The sequence below is a fragment of the Diadema antillarum genome, unplaced genomic scaffold (assembly GCF_040938485.1).
Source record: "Diadema antillarum isolate AM-2024a unplaced genomic scaffold, OU_Dant_1.0 scf00000146, whole genome shotgun sequence".
NCBI lineage: Eukaryota > Metazoa > Echinodermata > Echinoidea > Diadematoida > Diadematidae > Diadema > Diadema antillarum.
The window spans coordinates 2889801-2904879 of NW_027271035.1; the positions used below are offsets into that span (position 1 = coordinate 2889801).

The following is a 15079-nucleotide window of genomic DNA, read 5'->3' on the forward strand; positions in this document are numbered from 1 at the left end:
CTCTGGTAGCTCTCTTTCATCTCATTGGTCAAAAGTAGCTATCAATTAAAGTGTAAATCATCATGATCATGTAAAATTGTCAAATTAAAAAAAATACATTTCTGAGATCATAGATACCAATAAATTATCATACTTCTAATGAATTATTATGAGTGTATAAATAACGTTGAAAAGGTTTTTATTACATGAATAAATATATTTAATGCTTGAATTCTTGCACTCGGTCTTTTCTCTACGGTGTACAGCCCTAAACCGATGCTATCGGAAAAGACCCTGATATCAGGGCAAATTTGCCAGAATGGTAAATCTTTGATAACATAAATTAACTTACGATCCAAATGAATGAGCATATATCCCCTTATAGAAGTATATTTTAAGCACAGATGAGTCGTAAAATGCTATGATTTAGTGGATGTAGTGATGGGTCTCCCCTTCAACTTACACGGGGATACGTGGAAGTGCATTCCTAGCGTACTGGGTATACCATGCCCGTATGCATATGCGTACGCGTGAATGAACGGTAGTGTGAGGCGTACTGTACAGTACCATGTGCCGTATTTTGTTGGGTCTAGTTAGATGCAAATTGCTATTTATGCATCTGACGGGTTAGAGCAGAGCCTACTTCAGATAGCAATATCGCCATTTCTGTATAACCGAGATCAGTACCCACAGTAGTAGTGCAGTGTAAATTAACAGATAAAATTACAGTCAATGTGTGGACATATACGACATGTCATGTGTGATTTATTATACAAATAATGTTTGATCTAATGGTTAGGCCTAGTTGTCTACTCTGAGTGCAGTGGACGAAACATCAGTCCGGGAAACCGGCTCATGAGGACTGCTCCCCCGTACGAGGACTGCCCCGCCTCATGAGGCCCCCGGGGGAGGTCCTCAAGAGGACCCCTATTCACTTATTCATCTCACATCTGACGTATAATTTGTTGCAACTTTGTACGGTGATTTTTTTGTTTACACACACATGTCCACTATCCATGATGAAAAGAAGAAAAAAATCCTGTCTGTATTTTTCTGCAAAAATCGAGTTTTAATCAACTGATGCAGAGCGCCAATCAAAACACGGGCGCCAGCGTGTTCGCACAATGCAAGACTGCCGCACCTAGCGGCCTGATCCGACTTAATATTTTCAGAGCTTTTTTCTGCGGCTCCCACCTCTCTGCGCGCCTGCGCGCGAATGATCCAGATTTTGCCTCAGATCGTAGACCTACATCATGCTTATTAGAATTGTAGGAAGTTGGTTTTGTAAGCACTCGGTAAGATAGAAACAGCACCACTCTGGTACAAATTGAAAGACATGCCATTTGGCTATGAATCTCGTGTTGAATGCAAAACAAGTAGATTAAGAATAGGGTCCTAGGTTTGACCCTTTGGTGAAAATATAAAAAGCAAAAGTTATTTGAAAATAGGTCTGTAGGCTGCAGAGTATTTGGCTACATTGTGGTGATAAACTCAAGGCAAATTTCAAACATTTACTCAAGTAGATAGTGTTCCAGTAACAGTCTTGACAAAATGTGGAGTAGGCCCTAGAGTTTGGCTAGATCAAGATCTACTCGGAACAGGGGAACAGGGGTAGTTCAGATATATTTAACTAAATTCCAGTCATACATTACGATTTGGCGGAAATAAATAGTCCACATCTCTGAATGGCATCCGGACATTGCTGGTTACAGCTTTTGTCATCCAGAGTTGTGGCATTAACATGTGACATGCAAAACTACTGTGCCTTGAACTTAGTCTTTTTTCTACGATTAAATTCTAGTTGTGTGTGTGTTTGTGTGTGTGTGTGTTCTTTTTTTTTTTGAAGGCTAGAGATGTGGTTATGTTTTTTTTTTTTTTTTCCCCCTTGGTGGAAGACCAAAGCTGACCATGCACAAGTAATGTGTTTAACTAAACCATTCATTTGTAGGGGTTCGTTAAAGTTGTGAAGAACAAGGCCTACTTCAAGAGGTACCAAGTGAAATTCCGGCGTAGACGTGAAGGCAGGACTGATTACCAGGCCCGCCGCTACCTGGTTGTCCAAGACAAGAACAAGTACAACACCCCCAAGTATCGCATGATTGTGCGATTCACCAACAAGGACATAACATGTCAGGTAGGCATTTCAGTGACTATGCTGTGCTTGTTCTATGCTCTATTTTCCCACTGTTCGAATATTGAAGAGAATGCATTTTGCGTCTCATTAAATATATGATATGTTCGATAGGTATTGCTGAAATGGCAACAAGAAGAATTTTGAAATGTTCTGTGCTTCCTCCAAGATTGTACATAACCGTGGAAAGAAATTCTTTTTGATTTTTGTTTGTTTTTCATATTTTCATGCATTTTTCTTGTGAAAACTAAGTACGTTTGGCAATTACCCTCACAATGAAACTAGAGAAAATCATTGATGTAGACAGCATTGCTTCATTACAACTTCATGATATTATCCAGTGTTTACTCTTGTACATGACAAATTGATACCTTTGAAAGTTGTGAGATGTCAAGAAAACCTGTTGGTTTTCATGTAACCATCTTGAGCAAAGTGCATTGACATTTTCATTGTTAGACTTTTTGTTACTTTTGATTAGCCAATAGTGATACAACCAAACTCTTGTATCCAAACATGTTGCTTTGTGGTGCAAGTGGTAATGTAGAGTAGAAACCCTATGATGATATGCCTTAAAACAGCTGGAATTACCGTATGACACCCACTGATTCCAACTTGGCTTCTGAGGGTGGTTGCACTCTACTTACAAACAGTGCTCTGAGCTCAGACTCGCATTGCACTTCCAGTGCAAGGCAAATATTGACAGGACACATGCGTGTTCAAGTTGTACATATACGTATTCTGATTTATCAAAATTTAGTAGAAAATCTCAGTTATGGAATTGAGTGAATTGTATTATTATATGGCTATCAGTGCGTGAGAATTGGCCTCAAGTTGGTAGCATTTTTGTTGAACTTTTTCTTTTGCAGATAGCGTATGCCAAGATTGAGGGAGACTACATCGTGTGTGCAGCCTACTCGCACGAGCTCCCTCGCTATGGCATCAAGGTCGGGCTGACCAACTACGCTGCAGCGTACTGCACTGGACTTCTCCTTGCCCGCAGGGTGAGTTTGCACTCTTTGATCATGCCTTTGCACAAAGCCTTGTTTGTTTGTTTGTTCATTTTGGGGGGGGGGGGGGGTGGGGGTATCATTTTTATGAGTTCTATTTTTTGTGTGGAAATTTTGAATTTGACAGAAGTGAGGTAGCTTGTATTCAATTACCAGAAAAGTGAAACTTTACTATTCTATCTTCTATTCTCATTTACTGTACTATTAAACTGAACCAACTAAAAATTTGTACATGGTAATTTGAAGTTACCTGGAAAGAAGATGTAGAATTACTTTTGTAAAAGGAGAAAAAATATAGAACCACACACAAGTACTCACACATTTGTAGAAGTTTACCCTTGATTTGATATGTATTAGCCAATGATAGAGAAGTGAACATGCTTATCTTGCAAAGTTTCTTTGCAATGCAAAGTAGAGACCCGATGATGATATGCCTTAAAACAGCTGGAATTACCGTATGACACCCACTGATTCCAACTTGGCTTCTGAGGGTGGTGACACTAGATGTGTGAACATATCAGAATTTTGGAAGGTCCATATGTTGAATTTTCCATACACGGCAATGTACTGTTGACAAAAAGAAAAAATAAAGACGGAAAGACCTAATGAGGTTTGATTTGGCTTCCCTCTTTGATCTGCCTTGAACTGGGTCAAAGGTCACCCTGACCAGAAGAACATTTGCAACAGTGCTTATGAAGAAGTAAAAACAAGATACCCTACTGTGATATTATTCCATGGGCCTGTTCGCCACATGAACTAGAAAGAAACAGAAAAATGTAGTATAATTTTCTCATATTAACCAAAAGTAGTGGGTCCAGACAATATCTTTGAATGAAGGAAGCTGTATTTCTGTCATGCTTCTCAGCATCCACATTTTCTTTCAGTTGGCATGAACTGAAACAAAACCTAAATGAGCCATGAGTCATCAGACTTTTTGCAAAATAAAAATTTGAATGGGCAGTTTTGCTCAAAAGACTTGTAGACTGGCTAAACTTGTAGTAGGTCAATTCAACGGACTAATGTTGACTAATGTTGCATACCCTTTGAATGTGTAATTAGCAACTTCTACACTCCATTTCATTGCAGGTTTTTCTGTGATTAAAATACGAGAAGGCAAGATCAAATGAAAGTGGCTTAATTGTGTAGTCAAACCCCCAAATTTCACTGTTAGGAATTGGATACATCTTGAAGAATTCAGTACTAAACACAAATTGTTCAATCAGACAGTTTGATTGATGGTGCCAATGCATGTTTGCTCCTCCTTGCGACAGGTTTTGAAGAAGTTCAACCTGGATACCATCTACGAGGGTCAGACGGAGCCTGATGGTGATGACTACCTGGTGGAGAGTGAGGAGGGACAGGCCGGAGCCTTCCGTTGCTTCCTGGATGTTGGTCTGGCAAGGACCACCACCGGGGCCAAGGTCTTCGGAGTGCTGAAGGGTGCTGTGGATGGTGGTCTGGAGATCCCACACAGGTACGAGACAAGTAAACAGCATATAGACCTGAAAGTCTCTGGTAGCTTGAATGCCAAAACTTGCTTTGGGTTTCTTTTTTCCTTCTTTTTCCTCTTTTGTTTTTGTTCTCAATTTATGGAGATGATAACAGAACAAAAACAAAAACAACAACAACCACAACAACCAACAACCAACAACCAACAACCAACAACCAACAACCAACAACCACAAGTGTTGCAAATGGAAATAGTGAGTGACCAAAGAGTAAGACATGTGATTAAAGATCCTAATGGCAGAATTGTTCAAAGAGAGGAATGATATAGAATGCTGCCCTGATGAGGTGATATGAATTAAGCATCAAGTTTATGTCAAGCATCAAAGATCTATGGAAAATGTTTAGGCCTGACAAGCTTTAAACTCTCTGAATTTTAGAAGAATGAGTGAGCCTGTGCACTTTTCAGTTGTAGTCCTGACCCCTGGGTAACCGAGGATGACCGGGACTTATGTGGCTGGGGATTTTAGCATTTTTGCCCCAGATTGGTTGGCAGGGGCGGATCCAGGAATTTTGTAAAGAGGGGGCGCGTTTACAAAATTAAAAAGGGGGGGGGGGGTGCATGCACCCCTCCCCCATGCTTTTCTTGTTATTTCTTTTGTTTCAACAAAAAATAAAGGGGGGCGGTGCGCCTGGTGTGGTCTCCCTGGATCCACCACTTGTTGGGAATATACTGGGATTTGTCAGGGGAGATTCACTTATTTTGCCTGTGTTGGTCAGGAATATGCCGGGTTTGTTGGGGGAAATTCATTTCTCTGGCCCGGATGGGTTGGAAATATATCAGGGTTTGAGGACAAACATCAACATTGAGGAATATTTCTGAGTGCCTCATATACCCTCTGGCCTGTCAGGGAATTAGCCAGGGACTTGAGCCAGACTTGTCCCTGATGTGTAACATCATAAAAATGCAACTAGATGCAAGTCCCGGCCATCCCCATGTACCTAGGTGTTGGAACTACAATTGACAAGTGTATTACTCTTCCATAAATTTGAGAGGGCCAGTGTATGTATGTGTGCAAGTGTATGAGTGTGCATGAGAGAGAGAATGTATTTGAATCCTGTAGTAAAATGTGTTGATTTAAGACTTTAAATGTATGATACATTCAAGTACAAGGTATTTCCTGCCTCTTAAAATTAGAAGGAAAAGGCTGTGTGTGAGTGTTTGTGATGCTTTGATCTTACTTGTATCTTTTATCTTTTAGCAACAAGCGCTTCCCTGGCTACGACGCTGAGAGTGCAGAGTTCAGCGCCGAGGTGCACAGGAAGTACATCTTTGGAGGTCACGTGGCGGACTACATGAAGGAGCTGCAGGAGGAAGATGAGGCCTACAAGAGGCAGTTCTCCCAGTTCATCAAGCACAACATCACCCCCGACAACGTGAGATGATTTAACCCTCTGTTTTATGATCCTGAATTCTAAGTTCACAGATAAAAGCAGATAAAAATTGTTTAAAAAAACATGCTACTGCCATGGACCTGTGTATTTATATAGTTTCAATACCGACCACATCTGTGTTAGTCAGATTTTTAGCATGCTTTGTATTGTATTTGATGCCTGCTCAGAATATGTTCCCCTAGTTGATTAGCATCATCCTGCATATGAGATGATTTGTTCTTACATCTGTGAAGCTTTATATCAGAAACTAAGTATGAGACCTTTTTTGTTTTTGATGAAAATGAAAATACTGGCATAGATATTTACAAAAAAAAATGTTTGTCATACTTATTTATATCTCTTTGTTTTGGAATTTTTGTGCATTTGGTTTTGAGCAAATATTGTGGTATGTATTTTACCCCTCCCTTTTCTATATCCATTTGGTTCTTAGTTTGTGGGAATGACATTTTAATAAGTTTTTTATGCCTCCGCCACGAAGTGGTGCCGGAGGCATTATGTTTTCGGGTTGTCCGTCCGTCCGTCCGTCCGTCCGTCCGTAATGAATTTTGTGGACAAGGTAACTATCAGAACCTGTGGAGGTATCCTAATGAAACTTGGCATGTATGTGTATTTGGGGGTGAAGTTGTGCCTATCAACTTTTGGGTGCACGTGCTAAAGGTCAAAAGGTCAAGGTCAAATACATAAAATTTCACTATTTCCACCATATCTATGCAATGCCAGAAGATATTTTCTTGAAACTTAGTGCATACATGTATTACCCAATTTAGATTCTCTGGTGAAAGTTTTGGGGTCATGAGGTCAAAGGTCAAAGGTCAAAAGGTCGAGTAAAAGTATTAAAACTTCTTTTTTTTTCTCTGTAAATTGGAAAATTGTTCAAGGTATCTTCATGGAACATAGTATATACATGTACTGACTGGCAGTGATTATCTAGAGAATGTAGGGTTCATGGGGTCAAAGGTCAGGGGTCAAAGGTCAAGTGCAACACTTCAAAATTTTACTATTTCCATCATGTTCATGCAATGCCAGCAGGATTATTTTTTTTTTTTACACTTGGTGTATGCATGTGTAACCTAATAGAAATTCTCTGGAGAGTTTTTTTTTTCTTTTTCTTTTTTTTTGCCTCAAAGGTCAAAAGTTCAAAGATCAAGTGAAAGTGCTGAACTAACTTTTCCTCCATATCTCAGAAGTGGCTCAATTTATCGTGAAACTTACTGCATATTTATGCATGCTCTACCTGAAAGTGATTACTAGTATCTTATGAATTTTAGGGTCAAAGGCCAGATGAATGTGGTAACAATATACTATTCAGTACAGAAATCGCACTTTTTCTCCATACCGGTACCATGAAAATTACTCAATGCATAAATGTATGAATGGGTCAAAGTCAAGTTAAAGTCCTTAAATCCCCAAATACATGCTCTCCTATTCATCCACAAAACCAAGGTCAAGGAAGGTGAACATTCAACGCATTTGTGACAAACTTGTCATTTCAATATTTTGCCAGTTTTGTGAAAATGTAATCACACATTGTCCACATGTACTATCTAGACCTATTAGGAAAATCATGCATTATGGCGGAGGCATACCAGTCGCCATAGCGACATTTCTAGTTCATATTTGTTGGCCAAAAATTGGACCATTTCCTGTAATATATGACAAAGCCAGGACTAGACAAGTACATTAATTTTAGCCAGTGGAAATACAGTCAGCTCCGAGTCGGGCCATATTCAACTTCTGCTTGTACCAAGGAGTAACACACATAGGCTATGAATGCAAATTGGGACTCTTTATTTGCATCGACTTAGCTGATTATTTGACGTATGTGCTGTTGACTTGTGCGGAGTTGACTGTTGTCTGTAATGGATATCCATTGTATGGATCGTAGGGTAAAGCAGCGCTGCACACTGGCACCAGTCGGACGGTCCCTGACCAGTAAAAATCACTGTCAGACCAGTAACATTTTCAGTAAAAGATAGACAAAGGGGGCATCTACTGGTTCAACAGACAGGTCAGACCAGTAGAGAAAATGAGTTTGTGTGCAGCCCTAGGTAAGGACTAGTGATGAATGGTAAACCTTTGGAGGACTCTTGGGGGCTAGAACCTCTCATCCATAAAAGTCCTCTCTGATGTTTTGGTGATCTTTGGATGGGAGGGAGGCAGATATTGAATGCTCATCTTAGGGCAAGAATACAGTGCACTACAGTTTATGAAATGGAACATGGTATGACGAAACACTCGTAACAACAAAGTAAAAATTCAAGTTTCCACTTAAAAATTTATATATCTTTACATACTTACATGTTCAGCTAATACGAAATGTTACAACTGCCGGTCCTGAGGATTTCGTTTTAATGGGAGTCACCTGTGTTCATATTTTATTACCCTTCCACCCTTACACACTAGGTCTCTTCTTGTGTGCTTGTTTGGAACTGACGTGAGAGTTTGAGAAGAAGGAGGAGAAAGAGAAAATACACCCAGTGATGATATGCCAAAAAACAGCTGGAATTACCGTATGATCCTAGTGATTCCTAAATGGCTGCTGAGGGTTGTTGAAATTGATATAAGATGCCTTTAGTGATTCAGAAATTATGCACTTATGTGGTAGGAAAGGGATTTTATCTGTGGTTGCCATTTACTTGTGAGGTGCCGACCTCCGATTAAAGTCGTAGGCACTGGCTGTCAAATAGCTGAACTTTTGCACAAATACTGCGAAGTTACCTTAACAAATCCAGTTTCTTCATTGATTATGTAGTATTTTTTGATACACTGTTTGAGGTAGGATTCACACCCTGCTCCATTTCCTGTCCCTTTGTATATCCCAGCTGGAACAGATGTACAAGAACGCCCATGCTGCCATCAGGGCCGATCCTGTGGCCAAGTCCAAGCCCGAACGCACCGTGACTCCAAAGAGGTAAGTTCATTCCATTCACACTTATTTCTAACCAGAAATGGTGGATCCTTACAAGTGTAGCTAAAAGCCCTCACTTATCACATTTCATTGATAAAATGCACAGAGTCGTGCATTTATGAGTTTGAATGTTTAATTACAAGGTTGCTGGAACTGCCAAATTTACCTTGCCATTACCTTTACCTCCTCATAGACATACTAATAAAGAAAAAGAAAAAAGTACTAAACGAGACCAGCCAAACATGGTAACGGGAAAAATCATGACTGCCGGTTAACCTCTCTAAAATTGATACCCTTGTACCATGTAAGCAAGTTAGTTATAATGAGATTCCCCTGGACTAGAAATCTTGTGAAATCATCACATGACAGTTATTAGATTTAAGGGGGGGGGGGGGGGGGGGAGGAGGGTTCAAGATTTTGAACTTTCCAGGAAGCACTTCAGTGCTTTTGACAAGATTCTGTATCTAGTTTACATGAGACTTTACCACTATGATGCCATTCCCAGTCACAGTAGAATTATTGTATGCTGCTATGAAAATATAAATGTAGCATACTTCTATACTTGAAGATAGAGTGGTGGAATCTAAAAGGCCACTGCAGATTTCTCTTTTGATCCTCTACCCCAAAGGGTGCCAGAGGCCTTTCTAAAATCTTTATTTCTACAATCATTTTTTTTTTTTTTGGAGGGGGGGGGGGGGGGGGGGGGGGAGAGGGGGTGGGAGCAGTTTGTTTGACTTTCTGTTTGTCAGAGATCGCAGTATCACAGTCTCAGAAAGAACAACAACAAACAAACACATGCTCAATAGATAATCTTGGTACGTGGGGTGTAGAATGCTGATTGAATTTTGAGCAGTGTCTCAAGGAAATTGCCCCTCAATGATTGTGTTTCAGTTGCAACTCCAGCTAGATAATCTAATGTTCTGTGGTAACATACTTTGGTAGGAATAGTTGAAATACAGTGCACGCCACTTTTAATGAACAGGGTTTTAAACGAAATTCTCTTTAAAACAAAGTAAAAATTTAGGTTCCAAAATGATCATATATAATCTTTCCATACTTAACTGTTTGGTTGTAATGAAATTTTGATATGTAATGAAAGAAAACCACTGGTCCTGACTACTCTGTTTTAACGAGTGTGCACTGTAGGTGAAAAAGTATGTGCATTTAGTGATAGTGGTCAAAGTTCAACATCAGCGGCAATTACTTTTTTCCCATAAAATATCTTATTTGTTGTTGCTTTTTATTTCTTTGTATTTTCATGATTATTGACTACATGGACCATGTTTCTGTATGGCAGGTGGAACCGTGCGAAGCTGACCCTGGCCCAGCGCAAAGACCGCGTGAAGCAGAAGAAGGCGTCCTTCCTGAGAGCAAACCAGGTCCAGGATTAGGACAGGAGATAGTGTACGTACCATCTGTGCCAACTCTCACATACACAAAGACAGACAGACATACACACTACAGTATCAACCACAAAAGCAGATGCAGTGGACTTACCATCCAGTTTTGGAAGCAGATTCAACTTATCTTGACCGGCTGATTTACAACTTTCTCACCCATGTTTGACAGACGTGAACAGGACTCTGGCTTTTTTCTTTGTAACCCAGTGGGGCATTTTCTGAATTTGGAAGTGATGGGCACCGACAATAAATGCAGTCATATAAGATGGAAATGCAAATCATATAGTTTCCTTCTAATTTGTTGGTGTCTGTGTGATGTAGATTTTTTTTTTTTCTCCAGTGCTGTACGCTTGAACAAATCCCTTCAAGGAAACTCCATCCTGATAGTATGTTGCTTTGTTTGAAAACAGAAAAGTCGGAAAAGTAGATCAGTGAAAATTTTGGAAAAAAGTTACATACACACAAAAAGTTGAAAACTGATAAATTTATGAACTGATACAATTTAGAGAGTAAGACAAATTGGCAACTGTCTAGTATGGATGTTGCGCACCTCTCCATTCTATTTGTGCCCAAAATGTCACAAATTTCCTTTTTTTTTTCATGAGAAAATTTTTCTCCAGATCTGTTAGTGGTGTGAAATATGAGTACATGTAATACATTTTTAGCATGTCAGTGGATAAGTATTTGAGAAAATGAAAATTAATGAAATTTTGTGTACAAGCAAAATAGTTGCTCAACACCTGTGCCATCCAAGTTACCAATTTGTCTTGTTCTTGTAACTTTATCAGTTCATATGTGTGATTTTTCCCCACATTTTCACCAATCTACTTCTCAGATTTTTCTGGTTTTTTTTTTTTACAAAGCAACATAATATTATCAAGATGGACTTTCAAGATGGCATTCAGTTGCTATCAATCAATCAGTCCATCCATCCATCAATCAATTTGTCACATATTCTTCCTAAGTCTTCTTTGTAATGTTTCTCCCAAACTGCAGACCTCAAGACAGGACAAGGCCACAAACTTTGGTCTTTGATTAGCATGTATTTATTATGTACATTAAATTAAGCATTGAGAAAATTTTCAACATATTGGACTCGCATAATGGATGACGGCAAAGGAAATGAGTCGCAAACATTGGTACATTGTATTCACTTCTCGAACAACTCACTCATACTCCTGATTATATTATGATATCCAAATAGTGCACAAATGCCAGCATACATATTGCCTCAAGAAGTACGAAAAGTCATCAGCAATCATATGACAAAGTTGACACTCAAGGAAGTACATTGTACTACAGTAATAAATTGTAATGTATAAGCTGTTATTTTCGCGAGGGTTTAATTTTCATGAATTTCGTGAATCACAGTTGGATCGTGACTTTAACAACACACAGAGTATGTTCCCATGCGCTAGGGTAACAATGCATTGTACGATAGCATCGGTGTCAATTCGCAAAAACATTTTACAAAAATGTCTGTGATCTAACTCACAAAAATATCTGTACGCGAAAATAAGTTTATACAGTAGTCTCCATGTCAAGCAGTCTATGGCTGTGTTACAAGCTAACAGGGATTGAACCAGGCTGGGGTACCAGGTTATAACGAGGACCTAAAAAAATATGTCATTATCTCATTATGTCGGGTTTCTCATGACGTGAGAGTACAAACACAAAAAAAATAACGAGTTGGGACTGTAGAATCAATCTGTTATAAGAGAGTTTTGTTGTATATGACCTCTTTGTAATGAGGTTCCACTCTACCGCAATTCAGCTGCATGATCTGTCAGAAGCTTGGGAAACTGCTGTGGTATTCTAAATTTGCAAGGATCAAGATTACCAGGAGGATTGTAAGACTGCCAAGACAATGATGGGAACAAGATGAATTTTCACTACAACTGTATAAAAAGAATGACTTCCTCCCCTACCCCCCCCCCCCAAAAAAAAAAAAAAATGAAAACATCACATATAAAGCAGCTAGCTGTGTATTTTGCAAATTCAAACAACTGTTGAATGCCCACCACTCTTGGAACACGACAAAGCATGCAGCCATGTATCTTGCATTACCATATGAAATCCTGTGGTTTTATGCACTAAAAGCTTCTTCATGTGATGTCTTGAAGCACAGCCAATGGGCATGTCACAGACTATCGATACACTAGGAAGCTAAGTTTTACAGTGGCTGCATTGATGGCCAATAATACATGATAGCATTAAAAAAAATAAATCAAAATGAAATCAAAAAGCGCCACGACCCAAAAGATCACAGACTTTGCGAAACAATTTGGCTTTGCTTACTGCACACTTTCATGTGAAAATAATGTCTTTGATACCCGTCAGGGCAGAGGCTCAAATATAGCCTTTACAATCACACCGATTCCTGTAGTACAATGTACAGTGCAATTCCACTTAAAGGACATGGTTATAACAAAATTCCAAGTACAAGAAAGTAAATATTCAAGCCCAAGATTTATCAGCTTTGAATTTTTATATATACTGTATTTCATTTGTTCAATTATAACAAAATTTCAATACGATGAAAGAAAACTGCTAGTTCTGAGGACTTTGTTATAACGGGAGTCGACTGTAGCCTCTCTACGAAAGTGTACGTCAACCACCTTCTGCATACTAATCATGCACATCGTGTGTGTGTACAGTCAATACATTTTGCAAAGATAGATACAAGTACATACAACTGTAGGACTAGTCTACCTTTGTGTCTCAATGAATATTTGCCCTCCCATATCCTTCAACCACGTTATCGTGCCAAACTATGGAATACAATGTACATGCATATAATTCCATGCTGGAGACTTGCTCTCTTTCTCTCAAGCCATGTAAAATTTACAGGTCACTAAAAAGGAAATATAATCAACCTTGCTTATTAAAGTCGAACTTGCACCAGTAAAAAAAATTGGGCAAAACCAAATATTCTATCCAGGATGGATATAAAAATGTTTTAATTCTGTTATGTAAATCCAAATTGGATTTTCTCCAGTCCTTTTGGATTTGACTTCGGTGAGGATGACTGCAATGCATTCTTAAATGTTGCAAGACCTACAACTTTTCAAGGCATGACTTCTTCAACTAAGTAATCTTTGCCATTGGAAACAGACACTAGATGATTTATAAGCGTTTCTTTGACACTCGACTCTTTCACTGCTTTGGTGAGTGACAGTCAATAGTGTCAGTGATACCTACAGTGCAGATGATATATTTTTGCAATTGACAACTAAAAACTGCATGGAATGATGAAAGTAAAGCAAAGAACACTTGTGATGAAAAAAAAAAGAAGGTTTGAACTACAGATATCCCTTTCAAACCCTGTAAACAGCTGCATAACAAAACTAGGCACTCAGAAGTGCCCTAAATGTATAAAAAACAAACAAACAAACAAACAAATAACAACAAAAGACCAACTGTGACAACAGGAACAGATTACAAACATGAAGATCTGAATACAAAATGGAGCATTTGCAATTGAGGACATCTCTGTGGTCAGAGTATATGGAAAATACAGTCAACCTTGCCAACATCAACCGAGCACAAGTCAAAAAATTGGTTAAGTCGCAGGAAAATTCTGCCCCAGATGCATATAACCTTATGTTATCCTATTGTCTAAGTTGAAATGAAAGGATTTTCTGCGGTCCCTTAAACCGTAATTTGTAATTGACTTGGGCGAGATCATTCTTCAAACTGATATAAGACATAAGACACCAGTGTCATGATTATAATACCAACTTTGTACCCACATTGAGGCTACTAGAGCAGCAGACAAACCTTGAGAAATGTTTTCTTCAACTTGCCTATCCGAACAAAAACTGAAGAAGAAATGCCATTGGTACTATTTTTAAACTTCCCTTAAACCATATAAGTATGAAAATCACATAGGATGGACTGTTACCTGCCTAGCCTTACACACAAACTGATTTTCTTGCAAATTTGGTGCACCTCCAGGATTGACACACCATAGTCAAATGCTGCTTAAGTCACAAATTTTGTGGTTAGGCTGTAGTTTCCTCGACAGATAATCACAAAATAACAACATGCCGAAATATTGCTTCCTGTTTAAGGCAATGTGCAACACAACATGGTCTCTGAGGTGGAAACTTCCTAATTTTACTGCTTGAATATCAATTACAATTATTTATCATTCTGTCACTGTGGTACTCAAACTCAAATTTAACCACTTGCACAGTGAGTGCAGAAACTCGTACAATATCATGCTCACAAAATATTACCATGCTCACAAAATATAAGTCACTTACAGCATTAGTGAGATTCTCAGTGTTAACATCACGGTAAACAATCACACTCCAGTTTGGTGATTAGACACAACAGGGTACAGGGAAATGTTACACAGCGACTTTGTGAGTAGTCAACCCTGGAATTGAAACCAAATAGGAATGCACCCGTTTCTGGTGAATAAATTTGTCCACAGTGATTGCACATTCTGATAGATCATTTCTGGTATTAACGTCATTCACACAATAGATACCTCTAGCTACAACTTTACCGCTGCTAACCTTACAGGTAAATACAATACTCTGGCAACATTTGGGACGGTAGACATACTGTCCTAGGAACTTGAAAATGCTGAATTATAAACTTTCCCCTACACGTTACACAGGGCTCCACACTAACTTTTATTTTTGGTGGCCCAAAGGCAAACATCCGACCTTTTTGGGTGGCCCGATCAGGCCACCAAATTCTTCATTTCTGACATTTTGGTGGCCCGACGTGCATTTTTGGT

At 39.0% G+C, this 15079-nt stretch overlaps 1 protein-coding gene across 1 annotated transcript; it reads left to right on the forward strand.

Moving 5' to 3' along the window:
* The first annotated feature begins 225 nt into the window (after window positions 1-225).
* Window positions 226-10586, forward strand: LOC139721613 (large ribosomal subunit protein uL18-like). The gene is made up of 7 exons (XM_071632944.1): window positions 226-301; window positions 1928-2113; window positions 2977-3111; window positions 4389-4591; window positions 5826-6000; window positions 8841-8929; window positions 10224-10586. The coding sequence occupies exons 1-7, from the start codon at window positions 299-301 to the stop codon at window positions 10315-10317; spliced, it is 885 nt and encodes a 294-aa protein (XP_071489045.1). The 5' UTR covers window positions 226-298; the 3' UTR covers window positions 10318-10586.
* Window positions 10587-15079: the final 4493 nt, after the last annotated feature.